Raw genomic sequence first — 17101 nt, 5'->3', positions numbered from 1 at the left:
CTATTTATGTTCTGTTAGAAAATATTTTTGAGTTATCTTTCATTTGAAACTACCGTAGCATTTGAATGGGTAGAAGCTTTTTCTTTTCTGGGTTCAAATGAGAGATACCTCAGGTCAAACTAAATGCTCTATAGAAAAGTAATTGGAGTTACACCGGAGTGAAGAGTTTGGGTCTCTGTGTTTATTACAGACTACCCAGCTTCTCTTTACGGCAGGACTATGGGTCAAGGGGCTGATAGAGCAATAACATACTTAAATAAACTGTGTGATTGCAATTCAAATGCTCAGTAACCAGTAATTGCACATTCCTGTTTTGCGTGATATGAAATGTAGAAGCTCACCGTCTCTGACATAAAGCTAGTCTATGTTGCTCCTAACATCCATAACGGATGCAATTTAAACACTACTTTGAGAGCATATTTAAGAAAATGGGGAGCAGTGTACAAGTGTTACTCATGCAAGCCCATTTCAAGAGGTTCTTTGAACACGGTTATTGATAGGTTTTTCTTACATAACATATGCAAAATGTAATTGAAATTAAATTAAATGTCAGCGTGACACCATTAAACAGCTAACACTTCCCATCTTCTAAGACAGCTATTCTGAGCAGTAACTTCCTAATCAGGAATTTACTCACTCTTTTCCTTTATTTATTTATTTTATATATTTTAGACAAATAAAGGAGATGCCCTTGCAAACCGTGTCCAGAACACATTGGGAAATTATGATGAGATGAAAGATCTGTTAACCAACCATTCCAACCAGAGTCACCTTGTAGGAATCCCAAAGAATTCTGTTCCACAGACACCCATTGACAAAAATGAACAGAACTTTTTCCCAGAACCAAGAAACAGGATGATCCCATCTCATCAGATCAGTGGCCACTCATCGACATCGATGCCTCCGCCTTCTTCGTTGTCATCTAATTCTACTTTGCTACACAATCACCAGAGCAGCAGGAAGTCAAGGACAGATTGGTCACGTGGTGGTCACAACTCCAGTGGGGCCCAGCCAAGCCAATCCAGTAGTCAGCAGAGTCGGACAAAACATAGCTCTTCTCACGACCAGCCACAGGGCAGGTACGAAGACCTCTATAATTGTCAGAGTGAGCAGCATAAGAGTGGCGGAACTGAGGAAGCAAATTCTACGGCAGCATCTTCGCATTCGAGGAGGCACACTCATTCAAAGTCAGCAGCTGGAGAACATACTTACAAGGAAAACAGTCATTCGAAGTCACCCACAGAGCTTGAATTTGTAGGTCATGGGCCTGGATCTCCACTTCCTTCCACATCTTTGTTATCTGCGAACAATGGTCTTTCGAGCCAGAATTTCCCACCAGGACTTCACTGTAAAAACAGTATGGTCCAGCAAAAGCCTACGGCGTATGTCAGGCCTATGGACGGTCAGGACCAGGTACCCAATGACTCACCTGAACTGAAACCTCCAATAGAAATTGAGAGTGGATATGGAAATCAGTCCTTTGGAACACTGCTGGAAGGAAAAGTGAACACACCTAGTTCGAAGAACAAAGTACCAAAGCTCAACATTCCTCCTGTTACTGAAGTAAGTAGTTTAAAATATCCTCTCTCGTACCACTTGAGTGTTTCATGCACTGAATATTTTCCTCTGGAAATATGCAGTTCCATTTCCTGGAATTATGGTCTAAAACATTCCTTTTTTTTTTTTTCTAGAATGTGCATGACTACTTTTGGCAAAGTTTGTTGTGATAGTCTCAGTAGCAATATTTAATGAAGTTTTAAAAGCACAGTTCGTAATGTTAACATTGCTGGTTTCCAGTTAATATTAAAAGGCTAGATCTCTGTTGGATGTAATACATTTGTGACAGCTAAACTTCTAGACAGAGAACTCTAATATTTCAATTCATCTGCAGTTTTTCGCTCTTCTTGCATTTTCAGTTAGGAGCTAGTTTGGTAGAAAGATTGCTATTTTAAATGGCAGTGTTCAAATTTCAGTGGTACTGAATAGTTCTACCAGTAAGGAGTTTATTTGCAGAGTTTGCTGAATTCCCATTGCTTTTAATGGAATTAATGTGGCTTAAGTTCTGAGTAATGCTCATGAAAATGTGTCCCATTGAAGCTTTTATGCATTTTGAAGAGCTTTTAATATTGGGATTCAGTCCCAATCTCTGCTACCAGCAGTTTAAGCTGGTGAGTTTTATATTGCTGGTCAGTACAGTAGTCCTGGGAGGAACATTTTAGTTGGTTCATATTCGTGTCCGTTCCAAACACAGATGTATAATAAGGATACCAATTGAACTATTTATACTCTATATACTTATACTTTTATTCTGAGTTTCTCTAAAGCAGTAACTTTTGCAAGGCAGGTTTATAGTGTATGAGCAGAATTGCAATATGGCTTTTTCATAGCTTTCTGTTTTCCCCCAAATATTTCCCTGCTTGGTAATATTTTTGTACTAGGAACGAGGAGCGATGCATTCTTAAACCACTTTATTGCAAAAGGTCAGCTTTTTCTATTGGAATAATTGTTTCAAGCCAATAATTTGTTTGACTATTTAAAAACTTGATGCTATTTATTAACATTCCAGGCAGCAACAAAGACTGATGTGTTTTGCAGTAGAGCTTGGAATAATTTTCTGGGAACTGCATCTGAAAACAGTAAAAGGCCTATTTATATCAAGTGGAAGCTGAGGGTTGCTTGCAGATGGTGTTTTATTAGAAAATGTATTTGTTAATAAACGTAGCTTTGTACAAGATTACTTTACAGATGTTTCTGTTTATTTTTACCTTAGGTTAAAAATCTGCTGATGTAGATGGCTTCATAGTCTGTTGTGATTTGTCGCTAGCATTGTTTGGCAAGTAAATAATTGCATGCAAAGGAAATAATGATGTTGCAAAAGCAAATACATTTTTTCACTTTTGCCATCTATTAACAGTATGAGTCAATAGAGGCACTTGAAAGTGCAGCATTAATACAAAGTATTTTTGGAAATAAACTGTACTTTTTGCAACTTGTATGAACTATTAAGAATGCTTTTTTTTTTCTTTCTTTAATTTTTGAGTGAATCCTGGCACTGTTGAAATCAACTGAGCTGTTAGCAATGTTTTTTGGGCGCAGGATTTCACCCCCAGTCTTTTTGCGTAGCTCTAGGAACCTCTGATGTGAACTGTTGTTTTTGGAACGATTCCTAGTCACACAGATGAGAAATTACGTTGTGAATTTGTTGCTGTAGCTGCTGTAGTTTATATCCTGTGCAGTGAAAAGTATAGGTGTATAATTAATTTCATTTACGATCAGATAAATGGTAAACTCTAGGCACTTTAGAAATGAATGCAGATAATAATCTTGAAACAGTCTGCGTTGTAAGAGCGGACGATAATTTGAAGAGGGAAAGAAAACCCAAAGCTGTGTTAAGGTGACAAATGACTCTCCTTTCCGATCCAGGACGTGTGACAGTAGCCAGACTGATGGATCTTTTACAGGCAAATCTCCTCCTGAGTTTGGAGGGTTGGAATATTTTTTTTTCACCTGTGTCAGGACTGTGAACTTTGGCCCTTTGTGTTTTTCCACAGATGTGTATCCTGAATTTGATTTACCCTGCGTTCCGCAATAAAACTCCTTCCAATCCAACGTTATAGATAACTGGTTTAGTTTAAGCTTAATCAGAACTGACAGTGCACACCTGTGAAACCCATAACCTTTTCAGAATGACTGCGGCGAGTGGCTCTGCTGTAATCTTTACACAATTGATGTGGAGGCTTATGATCCTTCGGTGGTGCTTCTCAATTTATGAACCTTCCCTAGCCACCTCGAGCTGGAGAGATCTGCTTGAAACAATTTTGCTTCTGCTCCACAGGGTTCCATCCGGACACCGTTCCATGTGGTGGTGGTGATCTTCAAACTAGCCGTGGCAGAGAGACTTTTTTGGGGCATTTCTCCATCCTTTTGTTCTGTGGCTCTCCTGTAGCTTTGAGTCCATCTTTTCAAGTTGCTGAGTGTATGCAGAGATTGCACACTAAACGTTTTTCAGTGATTTCTCTCAAAATTTTGCATGCTTTTGAGATGAGGAATTCTGTAAAGAAATTCGTCTTGAATAATGGCATCTATTAAGATGTACAAAGTTGGAAAAGAAAAAGACAGTTTTTCCTATCTTAAGGAGAAGGAGGGGAATAAGTAACCAAATATTTGAACAAGCAGATTTAAAAGATGAGTTCAGACTGATGTGGAAATATGGTCTCATTTATCATGGCTTAATGGAATAGGATGTTGAGTGCCCTGGAAGCATTCTGCCATGTGTAAGGAAGTGATCAATTTTATAACATAATTTGTGTCACTTGAGGTGTTGCTCTAAGAATCTTTGCTCATTTGCTGGGCCCAATTCTGCCCTCAGAGCTGCCCATCCATCGTGCAGCTCCTCTGGAGTGGACAACTTTGTTAATGCCTTGCTGCTGGCACATCTCCACCACACAATGGATTGTGGTTTTGTGATTTCTCAGCTTGTAGAGATTCATGGTAAGTGCAGACAGACTTACCAGGCTGAGTCAGGACGTAGAGCTAGCAGCACTTACGCACGCATAGAGCAATCCTTGCCCCTGAGTGGATGCTGTTGTGTGATTTCCAGACTTTGACTCACCCACACAGAGATAGCTGAGATCTGTCTGCGCCATGTGTGGCTTTTTCTGGTAGAGAAATAGGAACAGCAGAGCCTCTGTGGACTGCAAGAATTTCTTTATGATTTTGTGATCCTTTTGATTTCTTTCACCTTTCCTCTTTGTTTTACTTATCAGTATTGTTTTCTAAGGGTGAATGTAAAAAATTTTAAGGTTTGGTGGCCTTGAGCAAAACCCAGCACCCAGGCTTGCCGACCTCTTCAGAAATTGTGAAGCAGAGGTTTCAGAACTGGGAGGACATAAGGCCGTCGTGTGACTTCACGGAGGCAAGCAGAAACGCACCAGATATCATGACATACAATTGGTAACAATGGCTCTGGAGTTAAAACTGATAGAAAAAAATGACAGAAAGCATCAAGCTGTAAACGTGAACTCTCATCTCTTTAGTCTATGTTTACATACATACTTACATATGTATATATATTAATTCTGAGCTTGCATTTAACATTTGGGAAATTGTGGCAAGCCTGGGACATCGCAAAGAGCTTCTATATTGTGTACAATTCCACCTACTTAAGTGGTATGATGGCAGATGATTGTTACTTACCACTCAAAGAGAACTGTGTAGTTAAATCCTATGCATTTCTTCCCAAAAGTGTTGGTTAGAGACCACAATAACTGCTGATCTTCGCTCTGCTGCATTAAAATCGAGGCTCTTGACACATGTATGTATATTTAAACCTCTAGGAATCAGATGCTTACAAATTATTTCGAATTGACTAACTGAGCAGGAGGTAGCTGAAAGCAAGCCTGTACTTTTTAGATGAGGCTCGAACACACCTTGCTGAGAGCACTGAGTAAAGCGAAGGGTTTTAAGGTCTGTGGGAAGATCAGAAGATGCGTTCCTGGAAAATCTTACGCACAGTTCTCCAGAACAATGCATGGATTTCCAATAAATGTTTAGGGACGGGAAATCAAGGGCAATTGATATAATGTTTGATTCTCAAGGCAGGGTTTTTAAATCTCACTGCAAAATTGGCTTCGTGTTCGTACAGAGTAGCAAATGCGCGTATAGCAAATCTTCCCAAAAATACAAGACTACAAATTCAAAATGCCTACATCGTCTATGTCACCACCCACTTAAGTAATAAAAAATGGAGAACAACTATTTTCACTTTACTTCTACAAAAATATTTTGACGGGCTCAGTATACCGCAAAGTGATAAGCTTCTGTTTCGTGTTTCAAATCATCCTGTTATCGCCGCATGTATTGATTAGCGTAGTACTCTCTGAGCTAGCTATAAAAAAGGCTGCTCTCTTTCTGCATTAGAGAGCAAGAAAAATTGACAGGTAGATAACCATATTGATTGAACCTAAATAGTAAATGCAGGAGGCTTATATAAGACTTATAAAACTCTTTATAGGAACCAAAGCCAATTTAGTTATCTTTTTTTTTTTTTTAAATTAAATGGAAAGTAGATGTCTTTAACCACCCCCACACCCTTTTAACATACATGCTATACTAGTTGCCAGCTAAAGTGCATTACCATCATTGTGGGCAAATCAGTTTTTTCAAATGCAAGCTTTAGCTGTCCCCCAGACTTTGAGCTCTGAAGAAGAATGAACTGAATCATGCATTAAGCTGAAATCCCTTTGCTTGGTTCATATTTCAAAAGTCTGAGGCCAAAAGCAAACCCAAAGAGCAGTATTTCTTGCAGTATTACAGGTTACAGCCATATGTTTTTAATTTGTAAATACTGTGAGAAGTAATGTTCTTGTGATACTTCTAAATGAAGACCATATGACACCACTCGAATGAAGACCTCTTATTGTGGCCTTTCTAAGGCTACTGTCCGATTGCTTGGACAGTCGCTAGCAAAGCTATTTTACAGGGATAGCAAGAGGACAGCTTGCTTATTTTAAATCAAGCATAAGTAAGCATATTTAGGGCCTGATTTTGAACCACTGTGACCAATGGGAACTTTACATTTGACATCAGACTCCAAAACAGGGCGCTTAAATTGAAGTCAGTTGAATAGGTGTGGTTAAAAGAACTGACCATGTATATTTGGTCTGGAGAAGGAAGGGTTGGATAGCTTCTTTCCCATTGTGCATTTGTTAGTGTTTTGTTTTGTTTTTTAAGCTACTCTGAATCTTTTCTTGCTGGGAGGAAGAATAAATCTCAGTGAAATTTGAGTACCTCTATTTGTGAAGAGTCAGTCTCATGGTGTCTTGAAAAGTGATTTTTTATTTTTTATCCTTCTTGAAATTCCCAGTACCAAAATAACTGCTTATAAGCAGCTTGTTATTGGTCAAGTTAAGTGTAAGAAATACTGTTATTCAAATGGTATGATATGAAATGTCACAAAGTAAAATGACCTCAGAGGCTTTGGGGAGAGCAGCAGTAGAATTTGTTTTGCTTGGGCAAAGATGTGGAGGCATCATTTAACGGCTACAGGGGGACTGTAGGGTGTATTCATAACTCTGCCAATAGATTTGGTGTGTGACTGTGGGACAGGCACTTTGGTACTTCTCAAACTCATTACAGTTTAATTTGTAGAGGTTTTTTAATCAAATGGAAGGCAGAAATCTTTATCAATCCTGTTTCTCGTTTTGATGAGTGGTCCTCAGTGGTTTGGTGCATCTGACTAGGAAAGGGGGTTATAATATTTACTTTTCACCCTTAGAGGAGTATTGTTCAGATATCTGAGTGAAAAGCATTATTATGGCTGCTTTTCCATAACTAAAACTGCATCTTTTCTGCTTCCTCCTCTTAATTTAAGGAAAATATCACAAGCCGTATAAAAACAGTGTTATGTGTTGTGATATCTTCATATTGACTGGTAGTGTACTTTTTGAATCATGATCAGGAGTTGGTAGAGTTAATTTTTCAGCATCCTGTTTCCATCCATCTGGCATGCAAATGCATAAGGAAGCATGTTTTTTACAATTTTTTACAGTGAGGGTGGTGAAACACTGGCACAGGTTGCCCAGAGAGGTGGTGGATGCCCCATCCCTGGGAACATTCAAGGCCAGGTTGAACGGGGCTCTGAGCAACCTGATCTGGTTGGAGATGTCCCTGCTCCTTGCAGGGGGGTTGGACTGGGTGGGCTTTAAAGGTCCCTTCCAACCCAAACTGTTCTATGATTCTGTGCTCTTGGATCTGGATAGTCTGCTTGGTTGTCAGCTAACAGGGGCGTTCTTCTAGGACCAGGCCAGCAGGTGTAACCAAGTTGGAGCCTTTGCACTCCTTGTTAATACTTTTCTGGAACATGACCTGCTTTAATAAATATATTCTCTGTGAACTGTAAAACAAAGAATGCTCATGTAAGAAAACCGGAGAAACTGCCATTTTCAGCTATTTGAATTTTTTTTTGTGATGTATGTTTTGACTCTGGGCTGTGCGCAGCCCTCAAGTGAACAGCATGCGTGCTTCTTGCTGAGAACAGGATTGGCAGGTGTTAGGGTATCAGCATTCTGTGCTAAAAGGAATGGCCATTTGTAAACTTTACCACCAGCTATGTTAAATATTATTTTATCTGATGCAAGCCTTTAAAGTTACATACAGCTAGTTTGAAAGAACCTACCTACATATTCACTGCTATTTCCTGTCATAACTTTCTGATATTTTTTCCATAAATTCTTCTGTTCTTTTCTTTGTAGAGAGCACAGGAATTAAGGTTTTAAATAGTCTGAGAACACAGAAGTCACATGGTTTTTAAAGTATAGGCACGAGAGTATGCACACATTTTTGCATGGGCAATGACAGCCGTGGTGAATCATCGCTGGCACTGGACCTGGGGCTTCTCAGGACAGCCTCTGCTTCTTGAACAAGAGCGGGGACTCTTCCTAGTAGCTATAATTGACTTTCTCCCAGGGCCACTCATTTAGTGAGTAAGATGAAAACATTACATCCAACACACACCTGTTAAATGTATAAAAAAAGACATAGAGAACATACAAGAAAATAAGTGGGCGTAAATGTAGACTTGGAGAAGGAAGTTCTAATTCTGATGAAAATGGTAGTCAAGTAGAAAATTGGACTTTGCGTTATCTGGTAGGTGTAGATCAGTAAAAATCAACTGGAATGCTTTCTTGCAAGTGCCAGGAATCTGGGCAGCTGAACAGTGCGGAAAGTGTGATTAGATATTGTAGAGGTAATAGGAAATCAAACACAAACCACGGTTTGTGCTGTGTTAGCAGCTGAGACTGAAATATAGGGAAAGCTAGAGGAGGAGGGACAGTGCCATGTGTTGTCAAGCTGAGTGAAGATTTACAAAGAATATTGCGACAAGTAAAATAAGGCCTAGGAAAGAATAAGAAGGAAAGGTTACTTATGCAACAGAAGTGTGGTGGACATGAAGGAGATGGAGGTGTGATCTGAACCAACGCTGAACTATTGCTTCAACTTTCAGTAGGAACATGCTGGCCATGAAGCAGAGAGTGGACAGTAGAGGTGAGGACAGGGAGACTGGACTGACCAGGGGGAAGGAGGAGCTGCAGTACTCGGGTGCGGTTGGCTTTCTGGTGGGAATCGCAAGAGCAGAAGTGCTTAACTGTTCTTAAGTTCATCAAACTCCATCTTGTGAAAAGCTGTATGTGATATGCAAGCAATTAATCCATGGTCCAGAAGGCAGCCTCCTCCTGCTCTGTGTTCTTGCATTTTTACATGTGTAACATGCTCACTCACATGCATACCTCTGGGTATTTTGTGTGCTTAGTTTGTTGACACGCAGAATTATATTCAGATTTCAAGCCATTAGAGCAATACCATATGAATCATATTTCTAACATACCTTCAAAGTGTGAAAATCGGAGGAGGGTCTTACATGAGCGTTTCCGGCTTTATGGCTAGAGCTGCCCCACTGTGAGCTGGTTGTCTCCGACTCAAGTATGGAAAAGCATTTAGGAGCTGCAGGTGAAAACATCATATGGGAATACTTTAATAAAAAAAACAGAGTGAAAGAAAGTTGAACATACAGCTTGGCAACACTCCATGAACTGCAGATATAGGTTAAAGTTATTTAGTTGGCAGGCGGTCGCTGGTGTATTAGCAGTGTTGGGGGGGGGGGGGGGGAATCTAATTTCTGTATTTTGGCTTCTGCAGTAAAGAAATTCCTCCCACATAAATATGTTCATTTCACCTTCTGGGAAGTAAAGAAAGGAAACTGTAGCTGCAGTCTGTTATTTAATCTTCCTGAAATTAGCATTTGGTGCTCGGGAAGATTGAAAGATTTAATGCCAATGCCTTCCTCAAAAGAAAGAAATGACACACCACATATGTTTTAGCACTGGTTAGACTGTTAAATGGAATTAATCAAAATCCATGTTAAAATATTTCCATGTGTTAATTAGCAACGGTTTGGAACATTAAAATACATATTGGCTTGGGAATAAATTAGTGAAGAAATATCAGATTGAGTTTGTGGGCTTTTAATTGCAGCATAATGTACTGTGTGTTTTAGAAAGGTAAATGTAAATACACTCCTATGAAATGCCGTGGCAACGTGCATTTTAAAATTGTGTAATAAAACAACCTAAAACAGGCTTTCGTTGTGGCAGAGTGATACCATTTCTCATTTTAAAAGAAACATTAAATCATTCCTTCATATAATAAAGCGAGAGAAAAACAGTTTAAAATGCTGAGAGTTTCATCTCAGGCCAAAGGAAGTTTTAAAATTTCTCCTTTGAAAATCATGATGATGTAGCAAGTAGCAACACCAGGTCTCCTGTTGCGAGTAGAAGAATTCACTTGGCCTTTCTGTTCCTGCTGGGTCGCTGCAAAGTTTGCTTCCCATTCCCTCATGCTGAGTCTTGAGAGCAGCAGAATAGCATAAATTTAGTTAAGTATGTAAATGAGACTGAACAATTGAGTATATTCATACTCTTTAATTAGTATACAGAAGAGAAGTAGAGAGATCTGTGACAGCATTATAGATATCAAACTGCCTAACTGAGGACTGAGGCCGTGGCTGGCCCACAGAGTAGGAAGGACCCATTGCTCTTCCTAGGGAGGGGAATGACCTTTTCCGTGACAAAAGAATATGTAGAAACCACCTCCAAGAGGCTTCCTGAAGTTGCATTCTGGGGTGGATCTCCCACAATCATGTTAGTGAGGATGATTTTTGATCCAGTGTGGGGAACTTAAGAAGAAGGTAGGTGTTGATTTTAATTTTTTGTGTGGTTGCTGTTCAAGTAGCCATTTGTAAAATAACACAGAGTACAAAGAAGGGTTTGGGGAGCAGAGGGAGGAAGAGGCCAGGTAAATACAGATTCAGATACTTTTCAAGCTAATGAGCCTATTTTTGCTTGGATTTGCAAAGGTCTCTGAGAGGAGTCAGTGATCATAGGTGTAAGCCTCAATCCCCATTAATAGTGCCAATTAATACTGCCAGTCTAGACGTATTTCAGTTAATACATGCTGCTTTCCCTTGCACACGTCCTCAGAGTAATTTCCTATTGTTATATCCCCCAGATGTGTAAACTCGTTGGGTTGTATTTCACTGAGCCGCAAGCTGTGACACTTAAATCCGCATGACGAGCTGGCAATTCCTTCTGCTGTTTGTAAATATCCCAGCACCCATTTACATTTGCCAGTATTTTAAATATAAACATTGAGATAATTCTTTCTTAAATATGTTAAAATGCTGACACATACCCATTGTAAACTTAGAAAACTGTAAGGATCCTCAGGTCACTTGGAGGAGTCAGGATTTGGATTTTATTACTTAGAGTTCACTCTGAGTGAAGGCTTCATGTCCTGGTCCGTAACCCGTGTCTGAGGGGTTTACTCCTCTTTGATGCCCAGAAACCCTAACTTCCATGTAATCAGAAACTAAAAACATCTCAAAAATATATAATTTCTGCTAGCACATACTGGGCACACTTGAAGATCCTTAATTTTGAACCTCTTTACATCCAGGAGTAGCTTTCTTAAGTGACTTCCTTGTGAAGCAGAACTTTGCAATGCGTTTTGCACTGGGAAGAAAGAGAGATTGTAACGTCTTCCTTTCCTGCCAACACATGCAGTTCCACATTGACATGAAATATGGCACAAATTTAGCTAGGGAAATATTAAAAAGAGTATTTTTTATTCAAAGCAATTATCCTAGCAACCACATCATTTGCTGCACAATACCACGATCACAAAGGTCACGATTTAACATGGTTTCATGGCGAGGACCACGCACTGTGGTGTCATGAACCACAAATGGTTTGCAGATCCAAGTCTGGAAATCAGGGATTTAGGGCTTTGCCAATATTTCTGAAGGCAAAACTTTACCATTAAAGTTTCCTAAGGCCTATGGAGGAAAAAGCCAGTGAGGGGATACGCACTGTCTATGCCAAGGGTTGACATTTTTTCATTGTCATAAATTTTCTTCCACCAGCAGATAGAAAATGATTGTGCAGAGTGGAATGGAGGCAGGACTGCGTTCAAAAAGTTTCTGCATGTGAATACAAAGGAATACATTTAAATCCCACTGAATTTGTACTTAAAACGGCTATTGCTTTCCCCCCTCCATGTAGTGATAAACTAGTTCTTGCGAGATTCTTAAAACATTAAATACCTGACTCACTGTACTCTAGATAAACAAAATAATCCAGAGTGAGGAGCAGAAGCATCTTCTATAAGGGATGTAGAGGCGATTGTAACGTACAACCAGATTAGACCTGTGCAGGTAATCCCACTAATTCCATGTGAAGACGAAGGCTTTCTGATTTTGAATGGAAGAAGCAAAATTGTGCCACGAATGATCGGTCTGAATAAGACCTATTTAGGACTAGCAGCAAGAGTAGGATGTAGCGGGGATATAGAGAATTATTGCTCTTCAGAGGAGAAGAAAAATTAAAATTTGCAAATGCTGTTTTCACAGACACATTTTATTAAGATGTAACTGCACCTGCATTTCATCAAGAAAATTGTTTGCTACAGTTTTTAATATACTTTGATATATTGAATGTATTTGATTTATTTTGATAATAATGTTTTTTTTCTGCTTCTATTAGTATTTTACATACTTTAAGTCCCTAGTCCCAAGTATCAGATCTTGTGAGAGATGGCCTGTTTACTTATAATTCCCATCTCACTTTTTCAGAGCCAATATTTGAGCTATAACGAAGACTGCAGATAAGCAACTAGATTTCAGATGTTTAGCTACATCAGGAATATTGCATTACTGTTGACTTTACTTGGTTACAAGAGCCAGGTGCTAGAAAGAAAAAGGGTGCATTGCTGTTAGCATGTTAGTCTGTCCTAGAAGCAGACTTCGGAAACAAATCTGATCTCCAGTTGCTGCTCTTTGGTTCACTGGGGAGCGGTCTCAGGATATGTGAACTAAATTTTGGGCTGCACCTCAGGGACAGCCCAAGTCTAGCTCTTTGAGAAGGGAAAACTTCTGTAAGTGATGGAGGCAGCTTCCATAACTAAAGCACATTAAAAGGGAGCTGATTTTTACAGCCTAGCATGGGAGATTTTCCATAACACATCTTGCGTCTGGTTTCAGAAGTGGGAGCGCAGAACAATTCTCCATGTTCTTGGCTGCTCCAGTCATTTTGGTTTCTAGGGTGAGAAGCATGTCAGGTCACTGAAGGACAGAAGGAAACAGAGGCATGAACAGACGAGGGGATTTCCCCTTTCGTTAGCCACAATAAATATGTTTGTTCAAGAACAAATAGCTGGAATAAGAAGACGTACAGCTCTGCTGAAGAAAAGGCAACTTGTGTCAAATACATAGGAAGTATTGTTTACAGATCAACCATTGTAAGGATTGTCCTTTAACGAGGCCAAGTTTATTTGGGATCCTGACTGTGCAAAGGCCCTGTGTTTCATTTTTTTTCCCGTTAGCTAACATGGGGCACTGCATGGTGAGGACAGATGGGATTGCAGTGACCTGGGCTTTAAACTATTTCCATAGAGTATAGTGCACGCTGCCTTGGAGTGCTGTCAGAAATCCTTACTGAGTAGGATTTCCATGTTTAAAGTCAACAGCCAGAGGCAGAAGGAAGATGCCGTCTCTGCGGCATGCCCTTAATAAAAACTTTGCTTGGCTCCCTTATGATAGCAGACCTGTGTGTAACAGCGAGAGTGTTTACTTGGTGCTCTCCAGGATTACCTGTGGTATTTTTTTGTAATGGTGGGGAGAGAGAGAGAGAAGTCCAGAGAGAGACCAAGCCTGTGGCAGTGGAGCGTAGTGGGGACACTTCCATGGCTGTCCCAGGCTGAGAGGTGGCAGGGGGGCAGCCGGGTGTAGAAAGAGAAATGGGTTTGCCCTCACCAGTGGACTTGGAGCCCAGGCTGAAGGCAACTCTGCAAGTAAAAGTGTGTCTGTTTGTGTTGGAAAAACAGGAGACTTGATGCAGAACAATCAGAACTGAAGGCATGAGCTCCAGCAGGAGGCAGAGGACATGGGTGAATGCCTAAAATGTGCTGAAGGGTGCATTACCTGTCTTTCCCAACTACTGCAGCCTCTGTCTGTGCTTCTCCAGAACCAGGCTGTTTCTTCTTTGTGGGGTTCTTGCAGATCTCATCTTACTTCCCTTTCTCTGGGTACTCAATTCTTCAAAGTACTGGAAGTTGAATTCTGCACTGTATTTGTGAACCTGAGCTTTTGCGGACTTAGAATCACAGAATGGTTTGGGTTGGAAGGGACCTTTAAAGCCCATCCAGTCCAACCCCCTGCAAGGAGCAGGGACATCTCCAACCAGATCAGGTTGCTCAGAGCCCCGTCCAACCTGGCCTTGAATGTTTCCAGGGATGGGGCATCCACCACCTCTCTGGTCAACCTGTGCCAGTGTTTCACCACCCTCACTGTAAAAAATTTCTTCATTATGTCTAATCTAAATGTGCATCCTTCGATTTTAAAACTATTACCCCTTGCCCTATCACAATGGGCCCTGCTAAAGAGTTTCTCGCCATCTTTCCTGTAGGCCCCCTTGAGGTACTGGAAGGCCGCTATAAGGTCTCCCTGGAGCCTCCTCTTCTCCAGGCTGAACAGCCCCAACTCTCTCAGCCTGTCCTCGTAGGAGAGCTGCTCCAGCCCTCTGATCATTTTTGTGGCCTTCTCTGGACCTTCTCCAACAGGTCCACATCTTTCCTGTACTGCGGGCTTCAGAGCTGGACACAATATTCCAGGTTCATAGATGATTATTTTTCTGGCAGTGAAATCATTGGTTTGTTTTCTCTCTGTGTGTGCATATGTACAAATCCAGATGTAAAATTATAGATGAGCAGTACATAGACAGTGGTATGACCACTTAAATCTCATCCACACTTGCAATAGAGGCTGAAAATGCTTTCCCTGGCACAGTGCAGTGGTTTCACAATAGATGACACATGATGAAAGTGGAAAGGAATTGCATATTTTGTTGCCTCATCTCCTGTGACATAAAGCCACGTGGAGATCTTTGCTGCATCTGGTTTCTGATTTTGGCCCTGAATACAGACAAATTCCACAGGCTCTAACAATTGTCATTTCTGGTCCTCCCTCCAAAAGTGAGACACAAGGGAATTGGTTTTCAGCTGAATGCTCTCTGTTCTGTTCAATGCTTAAAGTTACTGGCATTGCTTGTTTGTCTCTTGCTGAGTGGGATCATACAGTTGCTTCTCAAATTCCTCTTTGTTCCCACAGCTACTTTCATGCTTAGTCCCTCTCAAAATGAAGCAAGATCAGCTTTGCCCTCAGTGCTGGTGTCCCATGGCTCCCAGCACTCACTGTTTCCCCTGCCGTGGGGTGCAGGTTTGCCGTGTGGGAGCTGGCGGAGGGAAGGAGGAGAAGAGTTGGACTTGTTGCCCATGGTGTAGGGAGCAGAGCTGAGTGCCTTAGGAGCTGGAGTGGAGGAAGACACTGCAGTCCCTAGGTAGAAAAGCAGAAAAGTGAAGGCATCAGTGTGTGCTTTAGTGGCCGTGACAGAAAGATAAGGGCTTGAGAAGGGGAAAAGTGCAAGGGAAGAACAAGGCTGGTGTTCACCGAAGGGCAGGATGCTGGACTCTGGCTGCACAGAGGAGGCAGCAGCGGAAGCGCCCACCTGGACAAATGGAAAATCTGGAGGATATTCTCTGGGCTGCCTTCTCAACTGTCTTAGCCTCTTCCTGTGACTTGTCTGCACCACTGCAGGGAGTAGCAGTGACTGCAATAATGTGTTTTTAGATCACATCACTAATACATCCACCCTAAGGAGTGGTAAGCTGTGCGTGGGACAACTCCAGTTTCCTCTGGTATACCATCAGATGCACATGGCAAATAGCTGTGGCTGTGATAGCAGCACAGCCTGTACTCTGTTGACATAGAAAAGTATGAACATTTTAAGTGAGTGCTTTGTACCCAAGAAACAATCCAATATGTGCTGCCTCTTAAACCTTGAGGTGATTATGGTGCACATGTATAAGGTGTGAGAACCAAAGCTTCTGTATTTGTGTGTGTGTGTAGGAGAAGGTATTCAAGTGTGATCTCCCACCATTTTTCATCTATTTTTAATCAGTGGTGATGGCTGGACTTTGCATATGGATTATTGTAATCCTACATCCTTGTAGCAAAGTCTCACCTCGGATTGAGTGTCACATTAGGCAAAGAACATAGCAGATATTTTGGAACAGAGTTTTCCTTCATGATTGATTGCTTTCTCTCTGCTCTGAGGAAAGGGAAAAAAAAAAAAAAGGCCACAGCACTACATTACCACAGCTCTGAGCTAATAAACTGTGCTGGGAGCTTCAGCTCAGGCTTACATTTTTTTTTTTCCCAGCCTGAAACACAGGCTGAGATAAGTCAGGTCTGCCCAGAACAGACGGTACAGATATTCCTTGAAAGGCTTCCAAAAGTTTTGAGGCCTGGAGAGCTACAGCAAGAGGTTGTATGAGTGTATACAAATATATACTGTATAGGATGTGTATAAAGCCTTCTGGAAACCAAGGAAAATGCACACAGAGCTCTATGGAGATTGGTCTTTGTTTATAAGTCTGATGAGGAGTGGCTGAGGGAACTGGGATTGTTTGGTCTGGAGAAGAGGAGGCTGAGGGGAGACCTCATTGCTCTCTACAAATACATGAAAGATTGTAGGGAGGTGAGTGTTGGTCTCTTCTCCCAAGTAACTAGCGACAGGATGAGAGGAAATACCCTCAAGTTGTGTCAGGGGGAGGTTTAGGTTGGATGTCAGGAAACACTTCTTTACTGAAAGAGTGATCAGGCACTGGAACAGGCTGCCCAAGGAAGTGGTGGAGTGGCCATCCTTGGAGGTGTTCAAAGAACGTGTAGATGTGGCACTCCAGGACATGGTTTAGTAGGCATGGTGATGCTGGGTTGATGGTTGGACCTTTATGATTCTGTAATTCTCTTGGGGGGAAAAAAAAAAAAAGAGGAAAATTACAGAGTTTCTTTTTTAATTTAAAAAAAAAACCCAAACAACCCACCGAGAAAACCAGAAAGCCAACACTGACATTTTTGTGTGTGGCTGTTACGCAAGCCTCCTTAGGGATTACCTTTGACACTGGCTCGTACAGTTGCAGCATCTTGCATAAC

The 17101-nt window shown here is 41.1% G+C and overlaps 1 protein-coding gene across 2 annotated transcripts in view; it reads left to right on the top strand.

Moving 5' to 3' along the window:
- The window catches only part of AFF2 (ALF transcription elongation factor 2), a 345930-nt gene that overhangs the window by 93906 nt on the left and 234923 nt on the right, over positions 1-17101 (top strand). For both annotated transcript variants that reach the window (XM_086756076.1, XM_086756075.1), the window contains exon 3: positions 673-1563. In XM_086756076.1, the coding sequence (XP_086612202.1) occupies positions 673-1563 (891 nt within the window). The remainder of the gene's footprint in view (positions 1-672; positions 1564-17101) is intronic.

This window comes from Chlamydotis macqueenii, chromosome 11 (assembly GCF_036417535.1).
Source record: "Chlamydotis macqueenii isolate bChlMac1 chromosome 11, bChlMac1.mat, whole genome shotgun sequence".
NCBI lineage: Eukaryota > Metazoa > Chordata > Aves > Otidiformes > Otididae > Chlamydotis > Chlamydotis macqueenii.
Note: the sequence above shows the minus strand (reverse complement) of the source record. Positions and strands in the feature narration are given on the sequence as shown.